We start from the raw sequence: 25,651 nt of genomic DNA on the forward strand, positions 1-25,651 counted from the left end.
GTTGGCGTCCTGCGATATGAAGCCTGAGTCGTGGGAAGAGACGCTGCTGAGGCGGTGAGCGTTCCCCGGTGGCGGGTGGGCCAGGCTGCGGTAGCGATAGGACGAACTGGGTGAGTGAGTCTGAGAGCCTCCGGAGGAGCGGGAGGCGCTACTGTGGGCGCTGTTCACACTGCTGCAGTGGGGTGGGGCCAGGGTGAGAGGGTGGTGAGGGGGCAGGGAATAGGGTCAGGCAGGGTGAAGGGAATTATTTAAGGGAAGGTGATATCATATAAACCACATTTATGAAGCAAGAGGTGGAGAAGGTGTGAGATTGAATCAGGACGTGTAGTAATGGATATGGGAGAGAGTGATGAATTGAAATGAAAAAGGGTAGCGAGGTACAGTGAAGAATGGGCCAGAGGAGCAGAGCAAGCGATGGGCAGTGTAGTGTATATGATGGGTAGAGTTCATATGAGAGAGACAGGTAGTTTATATGATGGGTAGAGTTCATATGAGAGAGACAGGTAGTGTATATGATGGGCAGAGTTCATATGAGAGAGACGGGTAGTTTATATGATGGGTAGAGTTCATATGAGAGAGACAGGTAGTTTATATGATGGGTAGAGTTCATATGAGAGAGACAGGTAGTTTATATGATGGGTAGAGTTCATATGAGAGAGACAGGTAGTGTATATGATGGGCAGAGTTCATATGAGAGAGACAGGTAGTTTATATGATGGGTAGAGTACATTTATATGATGAGAGACAGGTAGTTTATATGATGGGCAGAGTTCATATGAGGGTAGAGACGGGTAGTTTATATGATGGGTAGAGTTCACATTTATATGAGAGAGACAGGTAGTTTATATGATGGGTAGAGTTCATATGAGAGAGACAGGTAGTTTATATGATGGGTAGAGTTCATATGAGAGAGACAGGTAGTTTATATGATGGGTAGAGTTCATAGTAAGAGAGAGTTCATATGAGAGAGACAGGTAGTTTATATGATGGGTAGAGTTCATATGAGAGAGACAGGTAGTTTATATGATGGGTAGAGTTCATAGTTTATAGAGAGAGTTCATATGGGATGGGTAGAGTAGTTTATATGATGGGTAGAGTTCATGTAAGAGAGACGGGTAGTTTATATGATGGGTAGAGTTCATATGAGAGAGACGGGTAGTTTATATGATGGGTAGAGTTCATATGAGAGAGACAGGTAGTTTATATGATGGGTAGAGTTCATATGAGAGAGACAGGTAGTTTATATGATGGGTAGATATGTTCATATGATGGGTAGAGAGACAGATGGGTAGAGTAGTTTATATGATGGGTAGAGTTCATATGAGAGAGACAGGTAGTTTATATGATGGGTAGAGTTCATATGAGAGAGACAGGTAGTTTATATGATGGGTAGAACAGGTAGTTTTATATGATGGGTAGAGTTTATATGAGAGAGACATGGGTATGAAATATGAGAGAGTTCATATGTAGTTTATATGATGGGTAGAGTTCATATGAGAGAGACAGGTAGTTTATATGATGGGTAGAGTTCATATGAGAGAGACAGGTAGTTTATATGATGGGTAGAGTTCATATGAGAGAGACGGGTAGTTTATATGATGGGTAGAATTCATATGAAAGAGACGGGTAGTTTATATGATGGGTAGAATTCATATGGTAGTTTATATGATGGGTAGAATTCATATGAGAGACAGGTAGTTTATATGATGGGTAGAGTTCATATGAGAGAGACAGGTAGTTTATATGATGGGTAGAGTTCATATGAGAGAGACAGGTAGTTTATATGATGGGTAGAGTTCATATGAGAGAGACAGGTAGTTTATATGATGGGGGTAGAGTTCATATGAGAGAGACGGGTAGTTTATATGATGGGTAGAATTCATATGAGAGAGACAGGTAGTTTATATGATGGGTAGAGTTCATATGAGAGAGACAGGTAGTTTATATGATGGGTAGAGTTCATATGAGAGAGACAGGTAGTTTATATGATGGGTAGAGTTCATTCATATATGATGAGAGACAGGTAGTTTATATGATGGGTAGAGTTCATATGAGAGAGACAGGTAGTTTATATGATGGGTAGAGTTCATATGAGAGAGACGGGTAGTTTATATGATGGGTAGAATTCATATGAGAGAGACGTAGTTTATATGATGGGTAGAGTTCATATGGTAGTTTATATGAGACATATGAGTAGTTTATATGATGGGTAGAGTTCATATGAGAGAGACAGGTAGTTTATATGATGGGTAGAGTTCATATGAGAGAGACAGGTAGTTTATATGATGGGTAGAGTTCATATGAGAGAGACAGGTAGTTTATATGATGGGTAGAGAGTTCATATGAGAGAGATATGATGGGTAGAGAGAGACGGGTTTGGGTAGTTTATAGTTTATATGATGGGTAGAGTTCATGATGGGTATGATGGGTAGTTTCATATGAGAGAGACAGGTAGTTTATATGATGGGTAGAGTTCATATGAGAGAGACAGGTAGTTTATATGATGGGTAGAGTTCATATGAGAGAGACAGGTAGTTTATATGATGGGTAGAGTTCATATGAGAGAGACAGGTAGTTTATATGATGGGTAGAGTTCATTCATATGAGAGAGACGGGTAGTTTATATGATGGGTAGAGTTCATATGAGAGAGACGGGTAGTTTATATGATGGGTAGAGTTCATATGAGAGAGACAGGTAGTTTATATGATGGGTAGAGTTCATATGAGAGAGACAGGTAGTTTATATGATGGGTAGAGTTCATATGAGAGAGACAGGTAGTTTATATGATGGGTAGAGTTCATATCATAGTTTATATGATGGGTAGAGATATAAGAGGGGTAGTTTATATGATGGGTAGAGTTCATATGAGAGAGACAGGTAGTTTATATGATGGGTAGAGTTCATATGAGAGAGATATGATGGGTAGAGTTTATATGAGAGAGACAGGTAGTTTATATGATGGGTAGAGTTCATATAAGAGAGACGGTTTTATATGATGGGTAGAGTTCATATGAGAGAGACAGGTAGTTTATATGATGGGTAGAGTTCATATGAGAGAGACAGGTAGTTTATATGATGGGTAGAGTTCATATGATGGGTAGAGATATGAGAGAGACAGGTAGTTTATATGATGGGTAGAGTTCATATGAGAGAGACGGTTGATGGGTAGAGTTCATATATGGGTAGTTTATAGGATGGGTAGAGTTCATATGAGAGAGACAGGTAGTTTATATGATGGGTAGAGTTCATATAAGAGAGAGTTTAGATGGGTAGAGTTCATATGTAGTTTATATGATGGGGTAGAGTTCATTATAGTTTATATGATGGGTAGAGTTCATATAAGTTTATATGAGAGTTCATATAGAGGGTAGTTTATATGATGGGTAGAGTTCATATGAGAGAGACAGGTAGTTTATATGATGGGTAGAGTTCATATGAGAGAGACAGGTAGTTTATATGATGGGTAGAATTCATATGAGAGAGTTTATATGATGGGTAGAGTTCAGGTAGTTTATATGATGGGTAGAGTTCATATGAGAGAGACAGGTAGTTTATATGATGGGTAGAATTCATTTATATGAGAGAGATATGAGAGAGACAGGTAGTTTATATGATGGGTAGAATTCATATGAGAGAAAGTTTATATGATGGGTAGTTTATATAGTTTATATGATGGGTAGAGTTCATATGAGAGAGACAGGTAGTTTAGTTTATATGATGGGTAGAATTCATATGAGAGAAACAGGTAGTTTATATGATGGGTAGAGTTCATATGAGAGAGACAGGTAGTTTATATGATGGGTAGAATTCATATGAGAGAAACAGGTAGTTTATATGATGGGTAGAGTACATATGAGAGAGAGGGGTAGTTTATATGATGGGCAGAGGTTAAGATGAGGACATTTCCAAGTTGGAGTTGAAAGTAGAGCAGATGGGTAGAATTCATATGAGAGAGACAGGTAGTTTATATGATGGGTAGAATTCATATGAGAGAGAGGGGTAGTTTATATGATGGGTAGAGTTCATATGAGAGAGACAGGTAGTTTATATGATGGGTAGAATTCAGCAGTGAAATAAGGGAACTCAACCAGAATAGTGGGGGAAAGAGGCACAGAGAGTAGAGAAGCCAAACACACAGGAAGAGAAAGAGGCCGTGCAAATACAGAAGACATGCACACACATGCAGGGATGGGGATAGACATGTTGAGCGTGGAGGGGGGTCAGAGGTAGAGGGTTGGGGAGGGAGAGGAAGAGGAAACATGGAAAAGACAAGTTAAGAGAGTGTGAGGACATGTGAGAACCAAGCATGGGCAGATTAGACACACAGGGTACAGGGCAGGGTAGCTGGCATGCCCAAAGACATGGCCTCCCAGACAGTGACACAAGCGACACGCACACATAAACACACAGACACATAGACCATGTCACCACATCAGAGCACTGCCGTGACAAGCCTGAGAGATACTTGTTCAGAACAGAGGACACCACTTCAGACCTAACAAGTGTCCTACTTCATCACACATGGAAACAGGGATTATTTTGAAAAACACTCCACAACATTGTAATATACATGTCATGTGCTATTTGTTATCATCAAACAAGTCTTTTTTAAGTTGAAATAAAGTTGTAATTTTCACCACTAAGTGAAAAAATACGGGGGAAAAAATGTTTACTGCTCTGAGTGTTGCATGTCATATGGTGCCATTTGTGATTAAACTCTGTGAGGACAGATGACATAACAGACATATGGACCAGCAGACAGACGCTCAGCAGACACTCATACAGACAGACGTGCGCAGACATGCAGGGGCGCCTTTTTTTCCCCCTAAGATACGACACCTATCTGAACGGCACCTCTCACTGACACACTTTCGCTGTCACTTTCATTGTCAGACATACTGCATGTTCACACTCGCGTAGCCTACGACACGTCATCCACACACCTCGGCTCAGAACAAAAACAAAGAATCCCCCTTCGTTGATCAAATCAAATGAATCCATGTCAATAAAAAATGTCTGTATTTCTTGCCCATGTGTCCTGTCTCCCTCCGGTTCGTACCTGCACATGCTGCTCTTCCTGGAGCCAGAACTGCTGGGGGAGGAGGGAGGGGTCTGGTAGGACCAGCTGTAGTCTGAACCCTTCAGGTCTTTGATTACCTGAGTGAGAGAGAGAGAGAGAGTCAATCCAATTGGCACCATATAAGTGTTATACAGTGGTTCATCCTTTAAAAGTTGCGTCATACTGCGGCACACCTTGATGGATAACGCAGCATTCTGTGGCACTTTATCTATTTGTCAGCCATTTTTTTTTTCTGTTAATGCAAGTTATTGCTAGTTTCACCACCAGAGGGCAACTTTGAGAAGCATTTGATAGTCTTCCATATTGCAGGCACGTGGGAGACGGTAGGCTGTCCTTGTAAATAAGAATGAGTTCTTAACTGAATCCATATGTGTTATTTCATAGTTGTGCTGTCTTCACAAGGGCTGATTCAAGGTTTTACTGCTAACCTACAAAGCATTACATGGGCTTGCTCCTACCTATCTTTCCGATTTGGTCCTGCCGTACATACCTACACGTACGCTACGGTCACAAGACGCAGGCCTCCTTATTGTCCATAGAAATCCTAAGCAAACAGCTGGAGGCAGAGCTTTCTCCTATAGAGCTCCATTTTAATGGAATGGTCTGCCTATCCATGTGAGAGACGCAGACTCAGTCTCAACCTTTAAGTCTTTATCGAAGACTCATCTCTTCAGTAGGTCCTATGATTGAGTGTAGTCTGGCCCAGGAGTGTGAAGGCGAACAGAAAGGCACTGGATTAACGAACCGCTCTTGCTGTCTCTGGCTGGCCGGTTCCCCTCTCTCCACTGGGATTCTCTGCCTCTAACCCTATTACAGGGGCTGAGTCACTGGCTTACTGGTGCTCTTCCATTCCATCCCTAGGAGGGGTGCGTCACTTGAGTGGGTTGAGTCACTGACGTGATCTTCCTGTCCGGGTTGGCCGCACCCCCTGAGTTGTGCCGTGGGGGAGATCTTTGTGGGCTATACTCGGCCTTGTCTCACGATGGTAAGTTGGTGGTTGGTGATATCCCTATAGTGGTGTGGGGGCTGTGCTTTGGAAGAGTAGGTGGGGTTATATCCTGCCTGCTTGGCCCTGTCCGAGGGTATCGTCGGACAGGGCGACAGTGTCTCCCGACCCCTCCTGTCTCAGCCTCCAGTATTTGTGTCGGGGGGCTAGGGTCAGTCTGTTATATCTGGAGTATACCGCCTGTCTTATCCGGTGTCCTGTGTGAATTGAAGTATTCTCTCTCTAATTCCCTCTTTTTCTTTCTTTCTTTCTTTCTTTCTTTCTTTCAATCTTTCTTTCTCTCTCTCTCTCGGAGGACCTGAGCCCTAGGACATATGCCTCAGGACTACCTGGCGTGATGACTCCTTGCTGTCCCCAGTCCACCTGGTCGTGCTGGTGCTCCAGTTTCAACTGTTCTGCCTGCGGCTATGGAACTCTGACCTGTTCACCGGATGTACTACTGTCCCAGACCTGCTGTTTTCAACTCTCTAGAGACAGCAGGAGCGGTAGAGATACTCTGAATGAACGGCTATGAAAAGCCAAGTGACATTTACTCCTGAGGTGCTGACCTGTTGCACACTCTACAACCACTGTGATTATTATTATTTGACCCTGCTGGTCATCTATGAACATTTGAACATCTTGGTTATGTTCTGTTATAATCTCTACCCGGCACAGCCAGAAGAGGACTGGCCACCCCTCATAACCTGGTTCCTTTCTAGGTTTCTTCCGAGGTTCTGGCCTTTCAAGGGAGTTTTTCCTAGCCACCGTGCTTCTACACCTGCATTGCTTGCTGTTTGGGGTTTTAGGCTGGGTTTCTGTACAGCACTTTGTGACCTCAGCTGATGTAAGAAGGGCTTTATAAATACATTTGATTAAAATTGGATTCATTCACTATTATTCTACAATGTAGCAAATAGTAAAAATATAACAAATCCTGGAATGAGTAGCTGTGTCCAAACTTTTGACTGGTACTTGATTGACTTCTTCGGGCTAGGGGGCATTATTTCGGAAGTTTGATGAATGAGGTGCCCAAAGTAAACTGCCTGTTACTCAGGCCCAGAAGCTAGGATATGCATATAATTGGTAGTATTGGATAGTTTCCAAAACTGTTAAAATAATGTGTGAGTATAACAGAACTAATATGGCAGGTGAAAACCCACTTATTCCAATGGCTGGGAATGGGAATATAAAAGGAAGACCTCCCAGATTGCAGTTCCTAGTCAGCAGTCTTTAGAAAGAGTTTCAGGCTTGGTTTTTTGAAAAAATTAGCTAGAATTGGTCATTTTTCAAAGTGGCTCCCATTTTGGCTGTAGTGTTTGTTGCGCATTCCACTGAGGGCGTGCACTTCATTATTTATCTCCGGTAATGGTCTCTGGTATTCTCCGTCTTAAATTTAATCATTTATTTACATGTTAGGGTACCTGAGGATTGATTAGGAATGTTGTTTGATATGTTTGGAAGAAGATTATTGGTAATTTACGGTATTCATTTGTATGCATTTTGAACGAGGGAAACCGGTGGATTACTGAGTCAAGCTCGCCAATGAAACTTACTTTTTTGGGATATAAAGAAGGACTTTATCGAACAAAAGGAACATTTGTTATGTAGCTGGGACCCTTGTGATTGCAGCCAGATGAAGATCTTCAAAGGTAAGTATTTTATTTTATTGCTATTTCTGACTTTCCTGACACCTCTGCTTGGTTGGAAAATGTATGTGATGCGGGGCGCTGTCCTTAGATAATCGCATGCTGTGCTTTCGCGGTAAAGCCTTTTTGAAATCTGACAAAGCTGCTGGATTAGTTTAGCTTTTAAATTATGTATGATACTTGTATTTTCATGAATGTGTAATATTTCATGAATGTGTAACGATTTCTGTCATTTGAATTTGGTTCTCTGCAATTTCACCGGAAGTTGTCGAGGTGGGACGCTAGCGTCCCAATGATCCGTAAGAAGTTAATTCATTTGATTCATATTATGGTGTTTCTATTCCATGAAAACGAAAAACCCTCTAGGTTTCCGTTAGGATGGGACAGAAAATATGGCGCTGTACAACGTGACTCATAAATTCAGAGCATTGTCAGATTGTCAGTGTGTAAATGTGAGACCGCTTCACTCTCGGAGCGCACACTGACGTTCGGGCCGAGGAGTAGGGTTGATTTGAGCGTTCTGGCCTTACAACAGCAGTCAAGCACCCAAGCTAATATTGGCTAGCTTGCTAGCTACTTCCAGACATAAATGAGACCCCTATGACCATTTTACTCGCCCTAGCAGAGCTAGTTAGGCAGTTTTCGTGTTAACCAGAGAGTTGGTGACTGTAACTGTGCTGCTGGAAACAATTCAGTTACGCTTTTTTTGCCTGAAAGGGGGGGGATATGAGAATGATTCACATGGACGTGTAGCATTAGCTTCAGTTGTAATGAGCGAGATGGTAAACTGCATGATTTCCTTTTATTAACTCCTACGCATTACTAATCTAACAAACATACATCAATAGAGCACACTGGTCATATTATCACATTCGGATAAATGAATAGCATATTGCACTCTATCACACAAGCACTGTTCCATCTAGCATCTAATGACCTCTGTCTAGACGGTGGGACTGAGATATGGAGCATTATACTAAAATACTAGGCTAAAAATAATACAAATATATTAGAAGAGTGTTGGTACCTGCTCGCTGGCGGGGGGCAGTTTGTGGGGATCAGTGGTCAGCACAGTGAGGTCATCAATAATGGCCTGAAGGTGAGTGATCTCTCCCAGCATGGCAATCTCTCCATTCTGGTCAAAACAACAAGACTCATTTCAGTCAGTGTTATTATATATGGCAATAGCACTGGCCTTATGTGAATGACTGCAACTGTTCAGCTTTGACTCAACACTAGAGGGCAATGTCAACATATTTTAGCTGGTGGCTTATTGACTGGAAGTTTTACCATATTGCTTATACCAATCAAATCCTCTCAGATCACCACAAGTGCATAAAGCGTAGGGCTTAAGGGACGATTAGGGATTGGCCCCATGTCTCACCCCAGCTCCCTGGTGTTCCCCCTCCCCATACAGCCCCCCCCCCTCGTCTTACCACTACAGGCTGCAGGAAGCCGATGAAGGTGCAGAAGCGTCCCCTCTCCTCCACCAGAGCTCTGCGCACCGCCTGCTTCTCTGTCTCCTCCATCAGCAGGTACATGTCATTCACATCATGCATGGCACTATCCAGCTGGGGCTGCAGGTCCCCTCGGCCTGTTGAGCCAGGAGGAAGAGCACAGGGGACAGGGACAAGGAGCAGGGAAAGGGAAACAGAGGGCAGGGGCATAGTATTCAGGGAGTGGGGGATTGGGTATGTAGAGGGAATGCAGGTAGCGGGACAAGGGAGAACAAAAGGAGGAGAAGAGGGTAACAGAGAGGTCACAAGGAAAAACCAAAGTGTGACATAAAAGAGAGAGGAGGAGAGAAAGAAATGATTAGAACTGTATGGTGTGTCTGGGCTTGAAGGGATAAATCTCTCCCCTCTCATCACTCGCTTCTCGGTCCCCCAAGCCAATGACAGACACCATGGACACAGGACAGAATGATCTACAAACTCTACACTGGTACTGTATCTACATGAGCTAAACAGAAATGCATACAGACACTAAACAGATTGACATCTACAGAAGAAATCATGGAAAATGTCTTGTCTTGTTAAGTCATGCAGCAGGGAGTAGTATCAGAGACGGCCATGATAGAGAAGATAGGGGGGAACCTTAGTCAACAGCAACCAGCGCTGTGAGCAGAAAGAGCTTTAGAACAACCAGTCATGCAGGAGTCACAAAGGTCACAGGACAGCATTCCCAGTGGCCTCAGAAAGTAGACAGACGTTTAAAGGTTACAGCTACTAGGCCTAACTAGCTGAAGATGAGTGAGTCAGGCCAAATGTATTACAGTGATGTAAATCACTTAGCTTTTCACTATCTCCCAATAGTATTTTTGGGGGGCATGGGAAAACCCCTCTGGACAGAATACATGTCAAGAAGAAGATATAGCATAGCAGTGTTGTGGGACGAGAACCACATACTTACCCTGGATTTCTACAGAAGGGAAATCAACCGCAGACAGAGAGAGAGGGAGAAAGAGAGAGGGAGAGAGGAGGGAGAGAAAAATAGAGGAAAGAGGAAGGGACAACAAAGATGGGTTGAGAGGAGGATTTGGGGGATATACAGGGGAGGGGGTCAGAGGGGTGACAGAGGTAAAGGAGAGAGAGCAGAGATCGTTGAGCTCATCGTTAGGGTTAGTACAAGGAAGCCGTCACAGCTCAGTTCACGGCCAAAGTGCGCACGGTTAGAGCAGAATCACTGTTGCCAAAATCAAAAACAATTCAGCCTGGTAAAGCAACCCAAACATCAATGTTCCACCGGTTTTAAGATGAAAGACACCTCAGTTGATCATTTTAGGTTATTGCATCTGCCTGGCAACTGTCTAGAAATATCCTTAAATAGAGAACGGTATTTATTGGCTGCTGGATCAGAGTGAACTGCATCATCGCGAATGAGGAAAGGCCTGTCATTCTCATCCTGACCACCAGGGGAGAGTGTTGCTCTATAACCTTAGTCTTCACTAACAGGGAGTGGAGCTATGTTCTCCCTCACTGCAGCTTCCCTCATTTCACCCCCTCACTCGAGTGATTTGAGGCGTTTTGAGGCCCTTTTAAAGACAAAACTGTAATCGTCAACCAGCTATAATGCCTTGGCAAAGGATCTCACCTTGAGGATTTGACCTTGACATTTTCAGCACTACTACTACTGTAAAATCATGCTGAAGGTGAGACACAGCTGAGACCGTTACATTACAGAGAATGTCCGGGTTAACCTATAGTTATACAGCCCAAACAAAATGTGAAACCCGCTGTGATTTCAGAGCACTGGATAGCAGGAGAGGGCAGTTTAGGAGTGTTCAGCCATGCTAGCTGTCAGTCGGAGAGAGAGAGAGAGAGAGAAGAGGAGCAGCCTACCTTTCCGGACCTTCTTCTGCAGTTTCATGGTGTCTGAGGACTTCTTCTTGATCTCATGGCGAGACCTCTTGTACTCTGGAGGAGAGAGCGGGTACAGAACGTCATCCATATTGGCCCAGGAGACAGAGGGGAATATGATTGAGGTACCCTGTGTGCGTCTCACCTCCATCATGATGTTTTCATCATGGCCACCTAGTCATCCCCCCGGTCATTCCTACTTGGCATATATCACTCCTCACCTCTCCACCATGCTCGCCGATGTGTGGTGAGCGTTCTGGCACGACAACGGTTGCCGTGCATTACCCAGGTTGGGTGCCACACATTGGTGTTGGATGAGGTGAGTTTCCCCCTTACTATGCAAAGCACTTTGAGTCGCTCAGCTGGTAGAAAGGCGCTATGTAAATCCAATCCAATATTGTTATCATTATTATTATTGTTCACCTTTGGCATGGTCCTTGTCCAGCTGGTTGGCGGTCTTCTTCCAATCCTCAATCCTGTCCTGGAGAGGAGTGATCAAGCTCTCCATCAGAGCACTGGGAGGACAGAGGGAAAGAGAAAGAGCGAGGTACAATGGGTGTGTTAATTAACGGTTATAATAATGATTTACTTAAAAAAAAAATGTTTGTACTTAACCTGCTTTTTCTCCCCAATTTCGTGATATCCAATTACGATCTTGTCTCATCGCTGCAACTGACAAACAGGCTCGGGAGAGGTGAAGGGCGGAGTCATGAGTCGTTCGAAACATGACACGCCAAACAGCGTGACTTTACACCCGCCCACTTAACAAGGAAGCCAGCTGCACCAATGTGTCGGAGGAAACACTGTTCAACTGATGACCGCAGTCAGCCTGCAGGCGCCCGGCCCGCCACAAGGAGTCGCTAGAGCGCAATGAGCCAAGTAAAGCCCCACCCAGCCAAACCCTCCCCTAACCCGGACGACGCTGGGAAAATTGTGCACCGCCCTATGGGACTCCCGGTCGCGGCCGGGTTGTGACACAGCCAGGGATCGAGCCCAGGTCTGTAGTGACGCCTCAGGCACTGTGATGCAGTGCCTTAGACCGCTGCGTCACTCGGGAGGCTACAATGATTTTCTTTTCCATTTAAATGTAACAATTTGTCTTCATCTGGTACACATCATATGGAACACGTGGACAAAATGAATTTTGCCATGATGAACTCTAAAAATGACATGTTTTCTTATGAACCATGGAAAATATAAGCTCTAAGATATAAGATCTTTGGAAAGGGAAAGCGGTTATATACATTTTCCTTCGTGGTTCGTCCCACTTCACTATTTGTGGTATGTTGCACATCTGCACACCCCCATCACTACAGGACGAGCTGGGAGTCCCATGGTGGAGCGTGGAAACTGCAGACTCCCAAGGCGACCACTCACAGACTGACAGCACAACACTGATGTGTGCTTCATCCCTGTTTATAGTGTGGTGCAATGTAAACGGGTTAGGAGATCGGTTTTGATGTGCCACCACAGCGTGAGGAAACTTTTGTTCCCAGAAATGCTTTGTAAGGAATGTAAACACCCCAACAAGACACCACCATCATCATCATCACAGACACCATCATTATCATCATCATTATCATCATCATCTTGGTCATCATCATGCTCATCACCACAGACACCACCATCATCATTATCATCATCATGGTAATAGCCTCTGATTTGGAAAAGTCATTAGAGACTACAAACTAAATAGAATGGATTCCTTTCTTTGAGGTTTACTGTGTGGTCTAGAACAGAGTAGGCTGCTGCTGGTGGTGCCATTCATTTAGCCTAAGTGTCTGAGAGAATAGTCTACAGATGTCCTATAATGAGGTGCTTGGGATTCGGGGAGAGTGGAGGGAGGGAGGGGGAGAAGATGGAGGAGTGGAGCGGAGGAGGGGGGAAATGGAGCGTGTTCGTCCTCACATTCGGTTTTCTCCTCCCTCCGTCTCCTGTCGGCATCATACATTTCAGGGGGTGAAGGTTCCAGTCTAGATAGTGTGTAGAATAACCCGTCTGAGGTGATCTTGTGTCTAAATCCCACATGCACAAGTATTCTGCCCTGCTATTTCCACATTACCACGGACCCACATTACCACTAACACTGGGATAGACTTACATGGAAAACCCATGACTGGTACCTCACTCAGTGGAGGATGACACATGTGAATTCACTCTTCTAGCATGAAGAGAGTCTGGGCAGCAGGTAACATAGCAGTTAAGAGTGATGGACCAGTAACCGAAAGGTCGCTGATTCAAATCACAGAGCCGACTAGGTGAAAAATCTATTGATTTTTATTTTTTTCATTTCACCTTTATTTAACCAGGTAAACTAGTTGAGAACAAGTTCTCATTTACAACTGCGACCTGGCCAAGATAAAGCAAAGCAGTGCAACAGAAACAACAACACAGAGTTACACATGGAATAAACAAACGTACAGTCAATAACACAATAGAAAAAAAGAAAGTCTATATACAGTGTGTGCAAATGGCGTGAGGAGGTAAGGCAATAAATAGGCCATAGTAGCAAAGTAATTACAGTTTAACAGATTAACACTGGAGTGATAGATGAGCAGATGATGATGAGCAGATGATGGTGTGTAAGTAGTGATACTGGTGTGCAAAAGAGCAGCAAAGTAAATAAAAACAATATGGGGATGAAGTAGGTAGATTGGGTGGGCTATTTACAGATGGACTATATACAGCTGCAGCGATCAGTTAGCTGCTCAGATAGCTGATGTTTAAAGTTAGTGAGGGAAATGTAAGTCTCCAGCTTCAGTGATTTTTGCAATTCGTTCCAGTCACTGGCAGCAGAGAACTGGAAGGAAAGGCGGCCAAAGGAGTTGTTGGCTTTGGGGATGACCACTCCAACCGATGTGCTCTTGAGCAAGGCACTTAACCCTAATTGGTCCTGTTAGTCTCTCTGGATAAGAGTGTCTGCTAAATGACCTAAATGTAAATGTAAGCCTACCACATATTCTCATGTCAATACTGTTGTAGCCACTGAACAAAATCAACGGTCACAGTTTGTCCAAAGCTTTACCACAGACTATCAGAAGGTCAGCCAAGGAACATGGATGGGATGACAGCTACTACTCATTACTGTTGGCAACCATCGTCACAGATATAGTTTACACAGAGCAGTGATTGACAGTTCTTGGGACCAATCCCCACTAATGGAGTGATGGCAGGGACAGAGCTAGGCCTATAGGAGGATGCCTGCATGAGAGGGCGGGGCTTACTTGGTGAAATGGCGCAGTTTGGCCTCGATGCTGCGATGCCGCATGCACATCCTGGTAAGAGCTGATCCAATGTCTCTGGTGGCGCCTGAAAGAGATCACAACACAGAGGAGGTTAGGGAAACATTTGGAAAACGTCCAGTCAGCGTAATGTATCCTGCAGACCGACAAGCCAGACAGACCACCAAACAGACTGCCCACTGAGGGTGTGTTTAATATTCACTCCAACAGACAGCAGCAACCTGGAGGTAATATACACACTCCTGCCCTAGTCCAAGTAAAGATATCAAGGAGAGGCTTTTTAGAGGCCTACGGAGTGTGTGTGTGTAGTGTAGTGTAGTGTACAGTATGTGTAGGGTAGGGTGTGCGTGAGACTGAGTGAGTAACCTGTAGCTCTGATAAACATCAGGCTATTTACAGCCGAGAAAGTTCACTTGGGAAGAAGCTGACCCGTGAATCTGAGTGTGCCACTTCACTTGCGTCCAAAGGTAAGTCAAGCAACACTAGAGTTTTACACCAGTGGTGTTACTGGCTTACAAAGAGCCTCGGAGAGTATAATATGGACCAAACTGTTATTTGTCACATGCTTCCTAAACAACTGGACTAACATGCTTACTTACGGTGTCACGCCTTGGTCATTGTATTTTGTGTTTTTGTTATGTGTTTGGGTAGGCCAGGGTGTGACATGGGTTTATATGTTGTTTTCGTATTGGGGTTTGTATTATTTGGGATCGCGGCTGATTAGGGGTGTTGTATAGGCTTGGCTGCCTGAGGCGATTCTCAATCAGTCAGGTGATTCTCGTTGTCTTGGATTGGGAACCGTATTTAGGCAGCCTTAGTTTCGCTTTGTATTTCGTGGGTGATTGTTCCTGTCTCTGTGTTGTAGTCACCAGATAGGCTGTAATTAGTTTCACGTTCCATTCTGTTGTTTTTGTATTTAGTATCAGTTATTTCATGTACCGCGTTTTCTTTCATTAAAGTCATGAGTAACCAACACGCTGCATTTCGGTCCGACTCTCTTTCTTCAACAGTCGAACGCCGTTACATACGGGTCCTTTTCCAACAACGCAGAGTTAAAATAAAGCTAAACCAAAAAATAATATATATATATATATATATAAAAAGAATGAGTAAAAATAACATGGCTATATACAGGGAATAGCAGAACCGAGTCGATGTGCAGGGGTGCGAGGTAATTGAGATAGCTATGTACATATAGTAAGGGTAAAGTGACTAGGCAACAGGATCGATATTATGTTAACATGCGAGTAGGAAGAGACACATCTGGAGTTCGAGTATCTAAAGCACACAGTCTCTTAGCCTGATAACCTCTTACATCAAGGTTTAATCTCAGAGGTATGACCCTGTCATGATCAGAATGGAAGAGAGACAAAGACAGACAGGGTATTAGGGGTTTAACCGGGAGGATCAACAGGGGGCGATATAGAGGATTTACAACCAGCCTCCTTCTCCTGAGCCCAGCTACTTTCCACTGCTGACTGGTAACTAAAGATTGGGGACTCTAGAGCCCTGAATCCAGATTGCTGGACACGACACAAGGGGCTTATACACCACCCTATCCACACCCCTCTCTCTCTCTCTACCTGGGGGTGGCTCAGACTACACCCCTAACCCTACCCGTGCCCGAGTGGGAGGATTAGGGAGAGGTATTACCCCAACTACATCTGATTACTCCTGTTGGACAAGCGGAACCTTCCACCTCAGATAAGTGCAGAGAAAGCCAGCTCCTTCACCTGAACCTAATATCGTCATATTACTACTTCCTGTCTCCCAGTGGCTCATTGACACCGTGTGTGAGTGTGACCTGAGCTGAGAGACAGGAGGATCATTCGAGCACCCAGCCCCCTGGTCCCGGGGCCACGCCATCCCCACCGTTACAGCCATCAACCTGACACATTCCATAATGAGAGATCTGGGGCTCCTTTGACCTTGGTCTAATCTTGGTGAAGTCATACCTATAGGACTGGTGGGAGAGACGGGCTCCTAGTATATAAATGTATACACATTGATTACACACAGAGAGTGTTGAATGAGAAGGGGGGGGGGGTACTTGTTCATTTGTGACAGTCAGCCTTCTGTATTGCTGACCCATCCTTCACTTGGATGCCTACAGTCAAATCATTGACTACTGCACAGTAACACAAAGAGAGAGAGAGAGAGACAGCGAGAGAGAGAGAGAGAGAGAGAGAGAGAGAGAGAGAGAGAGAGAGAGAGACAGAGAGAGAGAGACAGAGAGAGAGAGAGAGAGAGAGACAGAGAGACAGAGAGAGACAGAGAGAGACAGAGAGACAGAGAGAGACAGAGAGACAGAGAGATAGAGAGATACAGAGACAGAGAGATACAGAGAGAGAGACTAAAAGGCCAGTCTCTGTAAAAACACACTGTTAAGATACAGAGAAGCTGTATTCATAATTACCCAGCAACTATTCATTAATCCAGCCCAGGGCAACACTCCCTACCCTCTACCCTCCCCCCACACACCCCAACACACAGCATGCACACACACATACATACGGAATGAGAGGGGGCGTTTTCTAACCTCACTTTGAAATAGTGTCTAATGTCATGCCAATAAAGTACCTTGAAATTGAAAATTGAGAGAGTGCAGGAGAGAGAGAGAAAGAGACTGGGGGAGAGAGAAAGAGAGTGCAGGAGAGAGAGAAAGAGTCTGGGGGAGAGAGAAAGAGAGTGCAGGAGAGAGAGAAAGAGTCTGGGGGAGAGAGAAAGAGAGTGCAGGAGATAGAGAAAGAGTCTGGGGGAGAGAGAAAGAGAGTGCAGGAGAGAGAGAAAGAGTCTGGGGGAGAGAGAAAAGAGAGTGCAGGAGAGAGAGAAAGAGTCTGGGGGAAAGAGAAAGAGAGTGCTGGGGAGGAGAGAGAGTGCAAGAGAGTCTGGGGAGAGAGAGAAAGAGAGTGCAGGAGAGAGAGAAAGAGTCTGGGGGAGAGAGAAAGAGAGTGCAGGAGAGAGAGAAAGAGTCTGGGGGAGAGAGAAAGAGAGTGCAGGAGAGAGAGAAAGAGTCTGGGGGAGAGAGAAAGAGAGTGCAGGAGAGAGAGAAAGAAACTGGGGGAGAGATGCATACATAGTGGCAAAATGAGAGAGGGGAGCAAGTGAGATGCAGTGAAAGGGAGAGAGAAAGAAAGAGAGACAAGGAAAGGGAAAGAAAGAGAGAGAGAGAGAGAGAGAGAGAGAGAGAGAGAGAGAGAGAGAGAGAGAGAGAGAGAGAGAGAGAGAGAGAGAGGCAGTGCTGAGAGGGATCTCCTCACACATTCTAATGAGCTGACTGCTAGGGACGGAGTGTAACAGTGTGTGTGTGTGTGTGTGTGTGTGTGTGTGTGTGTGTGTGTGTGTGTGTGTGTGTGTGTGTGTGTGTGTGTGTGTGTGTGTGTGTGTGTGTGTGTGTGTGTGTGTGTGTGTGTGTGTGTGTGTGTGTGTGTGTGTGTGTGTGTTCGCTCCTTTTAATATATTCCCTTCCTGTTTTATATTCTTATTAACTTCCTCTCTCTCTCATAACAACATCCGCAAGAGATCAACAACAAGATGAGGAGGGAGAAAAAACTCCAGGCTCACATCTGGGCAACAAATTAGGCCAGCGTATGCCTAGCTATGTGTGTAGCTATTTGTGTGTGCACCTATGTCTGTGCATGCTTGTCTTAGAAGGGTGAAGAACGGGAGTAAAATTAAGCAAGTTTAATCTGACAGTCTGTGAGGATTTAAATGCCCCCCCCCCACACACACACACTGTATTTGTAAAGTATGGGCAGCCTGTAGCTCAGTCACTATACCCTGTTCAGCTATAGGTCATCCCCTCATAGAGAGACAGCCAGTGACCTAATCCTGAAAGGAGCTCCTCTCCTCTGTGTAGTCTGCTGTCGTCCCCATCTGCTCCTGCCCCAGCACAGGACAGCACTCCCCTCCCACAAGGAACCCACGGGAAGCCAGCACATATTGATTTTTCCCATGACATTTAGTCACCAACACCATGGTGAGGGAACAGGTTGATATGATAGAGAGAAAGGGGGAGGGAGAGAAAGAGAGAGCAAGAAGCAGGTGCATTGGGTGGATGTGAGAGGGAGTGGGAGAAAGAGGGAGGCACAGGTAAAGGGAAAGAGCGATAGAGCGGGGTGACAGAGAAGGTAACACGGAGAATGACAGACAGGAATGGAGTGATCAGTCATTAGTGTTCCCTCCATCTCTTGCACCCTACCCGATTTCCTCAGCCACACACCCTGTCGGGCTGCAGGCACCTTTAGGGTGCTAATACAATTCAGCCTGCCCCCCCCCCCCCCCCCCCAATAAGGCTATCTAACGGTAGAAGTAGAGGATGTGACTTCTTTTCTTTTTTCCTGATTTATCAAAGAGGGATAGTCGGCGTCATGACAGCCTTGAGTACTTCCTCGCAGATAAGATAGAATAAGCCAAGTCTCCACCGAGAGGGAGTGGAGTGGCAGCTGTTCAAACACACACCGTGGTGCTAACAGCTAACATCCACACGCCCCTGCAGACTCTGACCTGTGGAATCAACACTCAGGCCTAAACAAACAGCAATAGGACTCAACAGGAGTCAATACTACACAGACATCCACACATCAAACCTCCAGCCACGTGTTCTCCGTAGCAGTAGAAAAGTGTGTGAATGTGAAATCGCAGTTGCTAATCGTACATCCTGATTCCTGACCCAGTCTTTTCATCTGTTCTGTGGGACAGCTGCTAGTGGTTTCCAAGATCTCCTCAAGTGTATTTCCTGGAGATAAGGTATGTGAGCCGACCGCGGAAGCAGACAACCAACTCAGCCACTGTTGCTAGTCTCTGCCCAACCCACTGCCCCAACACACAGACAGCCCCCCACATTCACAGCTTCCTGTAAAATACTGCAGTATGCAACCACTCCAAACATACCACACACACACACACACACACACACACACACACACACACACACACACACACACACACACACACACACACACACACACACACACACACACACACACACACACACACACACACACACACACACACACACACACACACACACACACACCATCTGATATAATACACCACCGCCAGTCCAAAACGCTCACTGACGCAGACAATTCTCAGGTCTCATAAACACTGTAACTTGTCCCCAATGGTAGGTGAAGCACAGAGCAACACAGCACAAGACGTGTTCAGTTAACACATGGGGGAGAGGAGGCCAAGCCGGTCTGCATTGCATATTTATGGAGCTTTATTAATGCCCTGATGAAGTCACTGGGTGGAGAGCAGTAGATCAAAACACACGAAGTTCAGAGGTGGTGATCCATCATCCACACTGATATGTCAGAATGCAGAGATGAGCCACCTGGTCATCAGAAGGGGAAAGGAGAAGATTAATTGTGTGTCCTGCATAGCAAATGATAGGAGAGACCATGAGGTTATGACAGAGCCAAGTGACGGGAGCGACCTGTCAGGTAGGACGCAATCCAAGCGTGGGCCGCGCCGGAGATGCCCAACTCGGAGAGGGTGGAGAGGAGGATCTGATGGTTCACAGGCTGAGTGGCGGCGTGGAGAAGGATTCATGAATTGAGCAGGTCCATATCCCACTGCCATAAAGCATGCGGCCTACTAAGTTCCTACTGCATCTATTTCACATGCAAACCTTAACATGCGCCCAAAAGACTCCAAGATTGAAAGTAGCGTGTGTGTGCGTGCATGCGTGGTGTGTGGGTGTGTGGACAGTAAAGGTGTCATTAATACAGCCCCTGCTGTGGGCGCCCCACCCTCCTCCCCCCCTCCTCTTCTCTCTCCTGAAGGGGAACACACTACCCTGTCCACTGTGTGAAATGTTCCTCCTCATCAGTCTTTGAGAGACGGTGAGAAAACAAATGAAAAACTGTAGAGACCCTCGTTTTCATTTCGTCTGCACTGTTGATGAACTTTAGGAAATAACCTAAGTGGATAAACTCTGCCAGTTGCCCGGCAAGATCCTAATACTGTTCACTAGCTTAAAGCCCAATTAGGCCTTTCTGGCAGGTGGGTTCAGTGTGAGGACGGCAATGCAGATAGGATTGTGTGGTTGATGCACTAGAACAGTGTTTTTCCCATTCCTCTCACTGGAGAGACAGTCAGAAAAAAGTAGAGCCTTGAATAGAACCCACAGAACCCTCGTTCCCTGCCTTCGTTGCCTTTCCAAATCAATCACCGCCCTCTCAAACTGACGGTGCTGCTGGTTGCCATGACAGCACAGACCTGGCTCTCCACCGTGACTGCGGTGGGTCTGTCTGTTGCTGAGGTCACACCGGCAGGACATTCTTTTTGACTTCCACGCCTCTCTACCTAATATAATAGTACCTATCTTACACGAGTCACTCTAAAGAGTGTACTGTATGAGGATAAGCCTACATTCACATCCGTATCAGAGTATCAGTTTGGCAAAGGATTATTAGCTTGTTGCTTTAACAGTGCTGGATTGTTTATATCACGGGGTGTCTCTCTTTCACCTCTTCCTCCCCCTCCCTTCCTCTATTTCCTCAGTCACAAACATCATCCAGCCATTTTCTGCTCTGTCACAATGTGGCCGGCTGTGGTTTCACATGCTGTCCCATGACTCTTTATGGGGCTCCTGGAAATGAAGAGCTGTCAATGAGGCTTTCGGCGCGGCAGTAGGCCCACAGCTATTGAACTCGGGCATACCTCCGCCGCAGTATTCCTTCATCGTACTCTTCACATGCAAGTCACAACACTCAGAGCACCTGACCAGAATATAGCTTCAAGCGTTCCATTTGAGAACAGGGACACTGGGACTGTGCCGAGAAGAAAACCACCTCTAGGACAACTGATAGCACACATTTACTGAACATTATAATGCCTGAGCAGAAACTTAAAGTGGAACTGACAGCATTTTAGCAACATCAACTCTTATTAAAATCTGTTCATACACAGTGCATTCAGAAAGTATTCAGACCCCTTCACTTTTTAGATTTTTTTTGCAAATGTACTAAAAACAGAAAAAAACGGAAATATCAAATTTCCATAAGTATTCAGACACTTTACTCTGTCGAAGTACTGTGTCGAAGCACTTTTGGCAGCAATCACAGCCTCGAGACTTCTTGGAAGGACACTACAAGCTTGGCACACCTGTATTTGTAGAGTTTCTCCCATTTTTCTCTGCGGATCCTCTCAAGCTCTGTCAGGTTGGACGGGGATCGTCGCTGCACAGCTATTTATAGGTCTCTCCAGAGATGCTCGATCGGTGTTCAATGCCACTCAAGGACATTCAGAGACTTGTCCCGAAGCCACTCCTACATTGTCTGAGCTATGTGTTTAGGGTAATTGTCCTATATGAAGGGGAATCTTCGGCCCAGTCTGAGGTCCTGGGCGCTCTGGAGCAGGGTTTCATCAAGGATATTCAGTTTTTTCTGTACTTTGCTCCGCTCATCTTTGCCTCAATCCCGACTCGTCTCCCAGTCCCTCTCGCTGAAAGACATCCCCACAGCATGATGCTGCCACCAAGATGCTTCACCGTAGGGATGGTGCCAGGTTTCCTCCAGACATGATGCTTGACATTCAGGCCAAAGAGTTCGATCTTGGTTTCATTAGACCAGAGAATCTTGTTTCTCATGGTCTGAGAGCCTTTTCGGTCCATCCGAATCAGGCCTTTATGGTATCCGCCTGGCCACTCTACCATAAAGGCCTGATTGGTGGAGTGCTGCAGAGATGGTTGTCCTTCTGGAAAGTTCTCCCATCTCATAAAGGCCTGATTGGTGGAGTGCTGCAGAGACTGTTGTCCTTCTGGAAAGTTCTCCCATCTCCACAGGGGAACTCTGGAGCGTGAGTGACCATTGGGTTCCTGGTCACCTCTGTGACCAAGGCTCTTCTCCCCCGATTTCTCAGTTTGGCCAGCTCTAGGAAGAGTCTTGGTGGTTCCAAACTTCTTCTATTTAAGAATGATGGAGGCCATTGTGTTCTTGGGCACCTTAAATGATGCAGACATTTATTGCTCCTCTTCCCTAGATCGTTGCCTCGACACAATCCTGTCTCAGAGCTCTACAGACAATTACTTCAACCTCATGACTTGGTTTTTGCTCTGACATGCCCTGTCAACTATGGGACCTTATATAGACAGGTGTGTGCCTTTCCAAATCATGTCCAATCAATTGAATATTCCACAGGTGGACTCCAATCAGGTTGTAGAAACATCTCCAGGACGATCAATGGAAACAGGATGTACCTGAGCTCAATTTCAAGTCTCAAAGCAAAAGGTCTGAATACTTATTCACAATTTTATTTTTAATACATTTGCAAAAAAATCTAAATACCTGTTTTCACTTTGTCATTGTGGTGTATTGTGTGTAGATTGACGAGGAAAACAAATGATTTAATCCATTTTAGAATAAGGCTGTAACGTAACAAAATGTGGAAAAGTAAAGTGGTCTGAACACTTTCCGAACGCACTGTACACCCCCAGGAAGAATGACACTTTATTTTTAATTTTTTATGACAAGTGGTCATTATCATGTTTTTATAAATTCTTAGAATATTTGAAAATGACATACAGTTGAAGTCGGGAGTTTACATACACTTAGGTTGGAGTCATTAAACTTGTTTTTCAATCACTCCACAAATTTCTTGTTAACAAACTATAGTTTTGACAAGTCGGTTAGGACATCTACTTCGTGCATGACACAAGTCATTATTCCAACAATTGATTACAGACAGATTATTTCACTTATAATTCACTGTATCACAATTCCAGTGGGTCAGAAGTTTACATACACTAAGTTGACTGTGCCTTTAAACAGCTTGGAAAATAACAAAATTGTGTCATGATTTAGAAGCATCTGTTAGGCCGATTGACATCATTTGAATCAATTGGAGGTGTACCTGTGGATGTATTTCAAGGCCTACCTTCAAACTCAGTGCATCATTGCTTGACATCATGGGAAAATCAAAAGAAATCAGCCAAGACCTCAGAAAAAATTGTACACCTCCACAAGTCTGGTTCATCCAAACGCCTGAAGGAACCACATTCATCTGTACAAACAATAGTACGCAAGTATTAACACGCAAGTATTAACACCAGCCGTCATACCGCTCAGGAAGGAGACGCGTTTTGTCTCTTAGAGATAAACGTACTTTGGTGCGAAAAGTGCAAATCAATACCAGAACAACAGTAAAGGACCTTGTGAAGATGCTGGAGGAAACCGGTACAAAAATATCTACATTTTTGTCTGTCATAGGTGAAGTGTACCTATGATGAAAATTACAGGCCTCTCTCATCTTTTTAAGTGGGAGAACTTGCACAACTGGTGGCTGACTAAATACTTTTTTGCCCCACTATCTCCACAGTAAAACGAGTACTATATCTACATAACCTGAAAGGCCGCTCAGCAAGGAAGAAGCCACTGCTCCAAAACTGCCATAAAAATGCCAGACTACGGTTTGCAACTGCACATGGGGACAAAGATCGTATTTTTGGAGAAATGTCCTCTGGTCTGATGAAACAAAAATATAACTGTTGGGCCATAATGACCATAGTTATGTTTGGAGGAAAAAGGTTGGAGGCTTGCAAGCAGAAGGAGACCATCCCAACCGTGATGCACGGGGGTGGCAGCATCATGTTGTGAGGGTGCTTTGCTGCAGGAGGTACTGGTGCACTTCACAAAATAGATGGCATCATGAGGTAGGACAATTATGTGGATATATTGAAGCAACAATCTCAAGACATCAGTCAGGAAGTTAAAGCTTGGTCGCAAATGGGTCTTCCAAATGGACAATGACCCCAAGCATACTTCCAAAGTTATGGCAAAAGACAACAAAAGTCAAGGTATTGGAGTGACCATCACAAAGCCCTGACCTCAATCCTATAGAAAATTTGTGGGCAGAACTGAAAAAGTGTGTACAAGCAAGGAGGCCTACAAACCTGACTCAGTTACACCAGCTCTGTCAGGAGGAATGGGCCAAAATTCACCCAACCTATTGTGGGAAGCTTGTGGAAGACTACCCGAAACGTTTGACCCAAGTTAAACAATTTAAAGGCAATGCTACCAATTACTAATTAAGTGTATGTAAACTTCTGACCCACTGGAAATGTAATTAAATAAATAAAAGCTGAAATAAATCATTCTCTCTACTATTATTCTGACATTCCACATTCTTAAAATAAAGTGGTGATCCTAACTGACCTAAGACAGGGAATTCTTACTAGGATTAAATGTCAGGAATTGTGAAAAACTGAGTTTAAAAGTATTTGGCTAAGGTGTATATAAACTTCCGACTTCAACTGTATTCTAAGACATTTGTGACAATTCATTTGTGACAATTAAGAGTGGGAAAGCGGTCGTGCATTTGGACAGTTAATAGACACCACAGCAAATAAAACCTAATAAAAACATCTGTCTCGTCCAGGACCATAGTCTACGTAAACCGGTGATCCATAGTAGAGGTCGACCGATTAATCGGAATGGCCGATTAGGGCTGATTTCAAGTTTTTATAACAATCAGTAATCTGCATTTTTGGACACTGATTATGGCCGATTACATTGCACTCCACGAGGAGACTGCGTGGCAGGCTGACTACCTGTTATGCGACTGCAGCAGGGAGCCAAGGTAAGGTGCTATCTAGCATTAAACGTATCTTATAAAAACAATCAATCTTAACATAATCACTATTTAACTACACATGGTTGATGATATTACTAGTTTATCTAGCTTGTCCTGCGTTGCATATAATCGATGCGGTACCTGTTAATTTATCATCGAAATCACAGCCTACTTTGCCAAACTGGTGATGATTTAACAAGCGCATTCGTGAAAAAAAGCACTATCGTTGCACCAATGTGTTGTAACGGGGATTTTGCAATTCTATGTTGGCCTGATATGGTTCCCAATCAGAGACAGCTGTTTATCGTTGTCTCTGATTGGGGATCATATTTAGATAGCCATTTCCCTTTGGTGTTTGTGGGATCTTGTTCTATGTTTAGTTGCCTGTCTGCACTATTCGTATAGCGTCACGGTTCGTTTGTGCTTGTTTGTTTTGTTTTGCTGAGTTTCAGTTTTATTAAAAGCATGTGGAACTCTACTCACGCTGCACCTTGGTCTCATCTTTACGACAAACATGACATGTGTACCTAACCATAAACATCAATGCCTTTCTTAAAATCAATACACATGTATATATTTTTAAACCTGCATATTTAGTTAATATTGCCTGCTAGCATGGATTTCTTTTAACTAGGGAAATTGTGTCACTTCTCTTGTGTTCTGTGCAACAGAGTCAGGGTATATGCAGCAGTTTGGGCTGCCTGACTCGTAGCGAACTACAACCTAAAACTTCTTACCTGGGAATATTGAAGACTCA

General features: G+C 44.5%; 1 protein-coding gene and 1 long non-coding RNA gene across 2 annotated transcripts in view; one reads left to right on the top strand and one right to left on the bottom strand.

The window, feature by feature from the left end:
• The window catches only part of LOC124033880 (protein MTSS 2-like), a 90,677-nt gene that overhangs the window by 8,335 nt on the left and 56,691 nt on the right, over positions 1–25,651 (bottom strand). Inside the window, 8 exon segments of the mRNA XM_046346264.1 lie at positions 1–172; positions 5,061–5,158; positions 8,743–8,850; positions 9,152–9,309; positions 10,128–10,136; positions 11,057–11,131; positions 11,498–11,589; positions 14,299–14,383. Coding sequence (XP_046202220.1) covers positions 1–172; positions 5,061–5,158; positions 8,743–8,850; positions 9,152–9,309; positions 10,128–10,136; positions 11,057–11,131; positions 11,498–11,589; positions 14,299–14,383 — 797 coding nt within the window.
• LOC124033881 overlaps positions 14,500–25,651 on the top strand; it is a 95,617-nt gene continuing 84,465 nt past the window's right edge. Inside the window, exon 1 of the long non-coding RNA XR_006838471.1 lies at positions 14,500–14,783. This is a non-coding gene — a long non-coding RNA (uncharacterized LOC124033881). The remainder of the gene's footprint in view (positions 14,784–25,651) is intronic.

This window comes from Oncorhynchus gorbuscha, linkage group LG04 (assembly GCF_021184085.1).
Source record: "Oncorhynchus gorbuscha isolate QuinsamMale2020 ecotype Even-year linkage group LG04, OgorEven_v1.0, whole genome shotgun sequence".
Taxonomy (NCBI): Eukaryota; Metazoa; Chordata; class Actinopteri; order Salmoniformes; family Salmonidae; genus Oncorhynchus; species Oncorhynchus gorbuscha.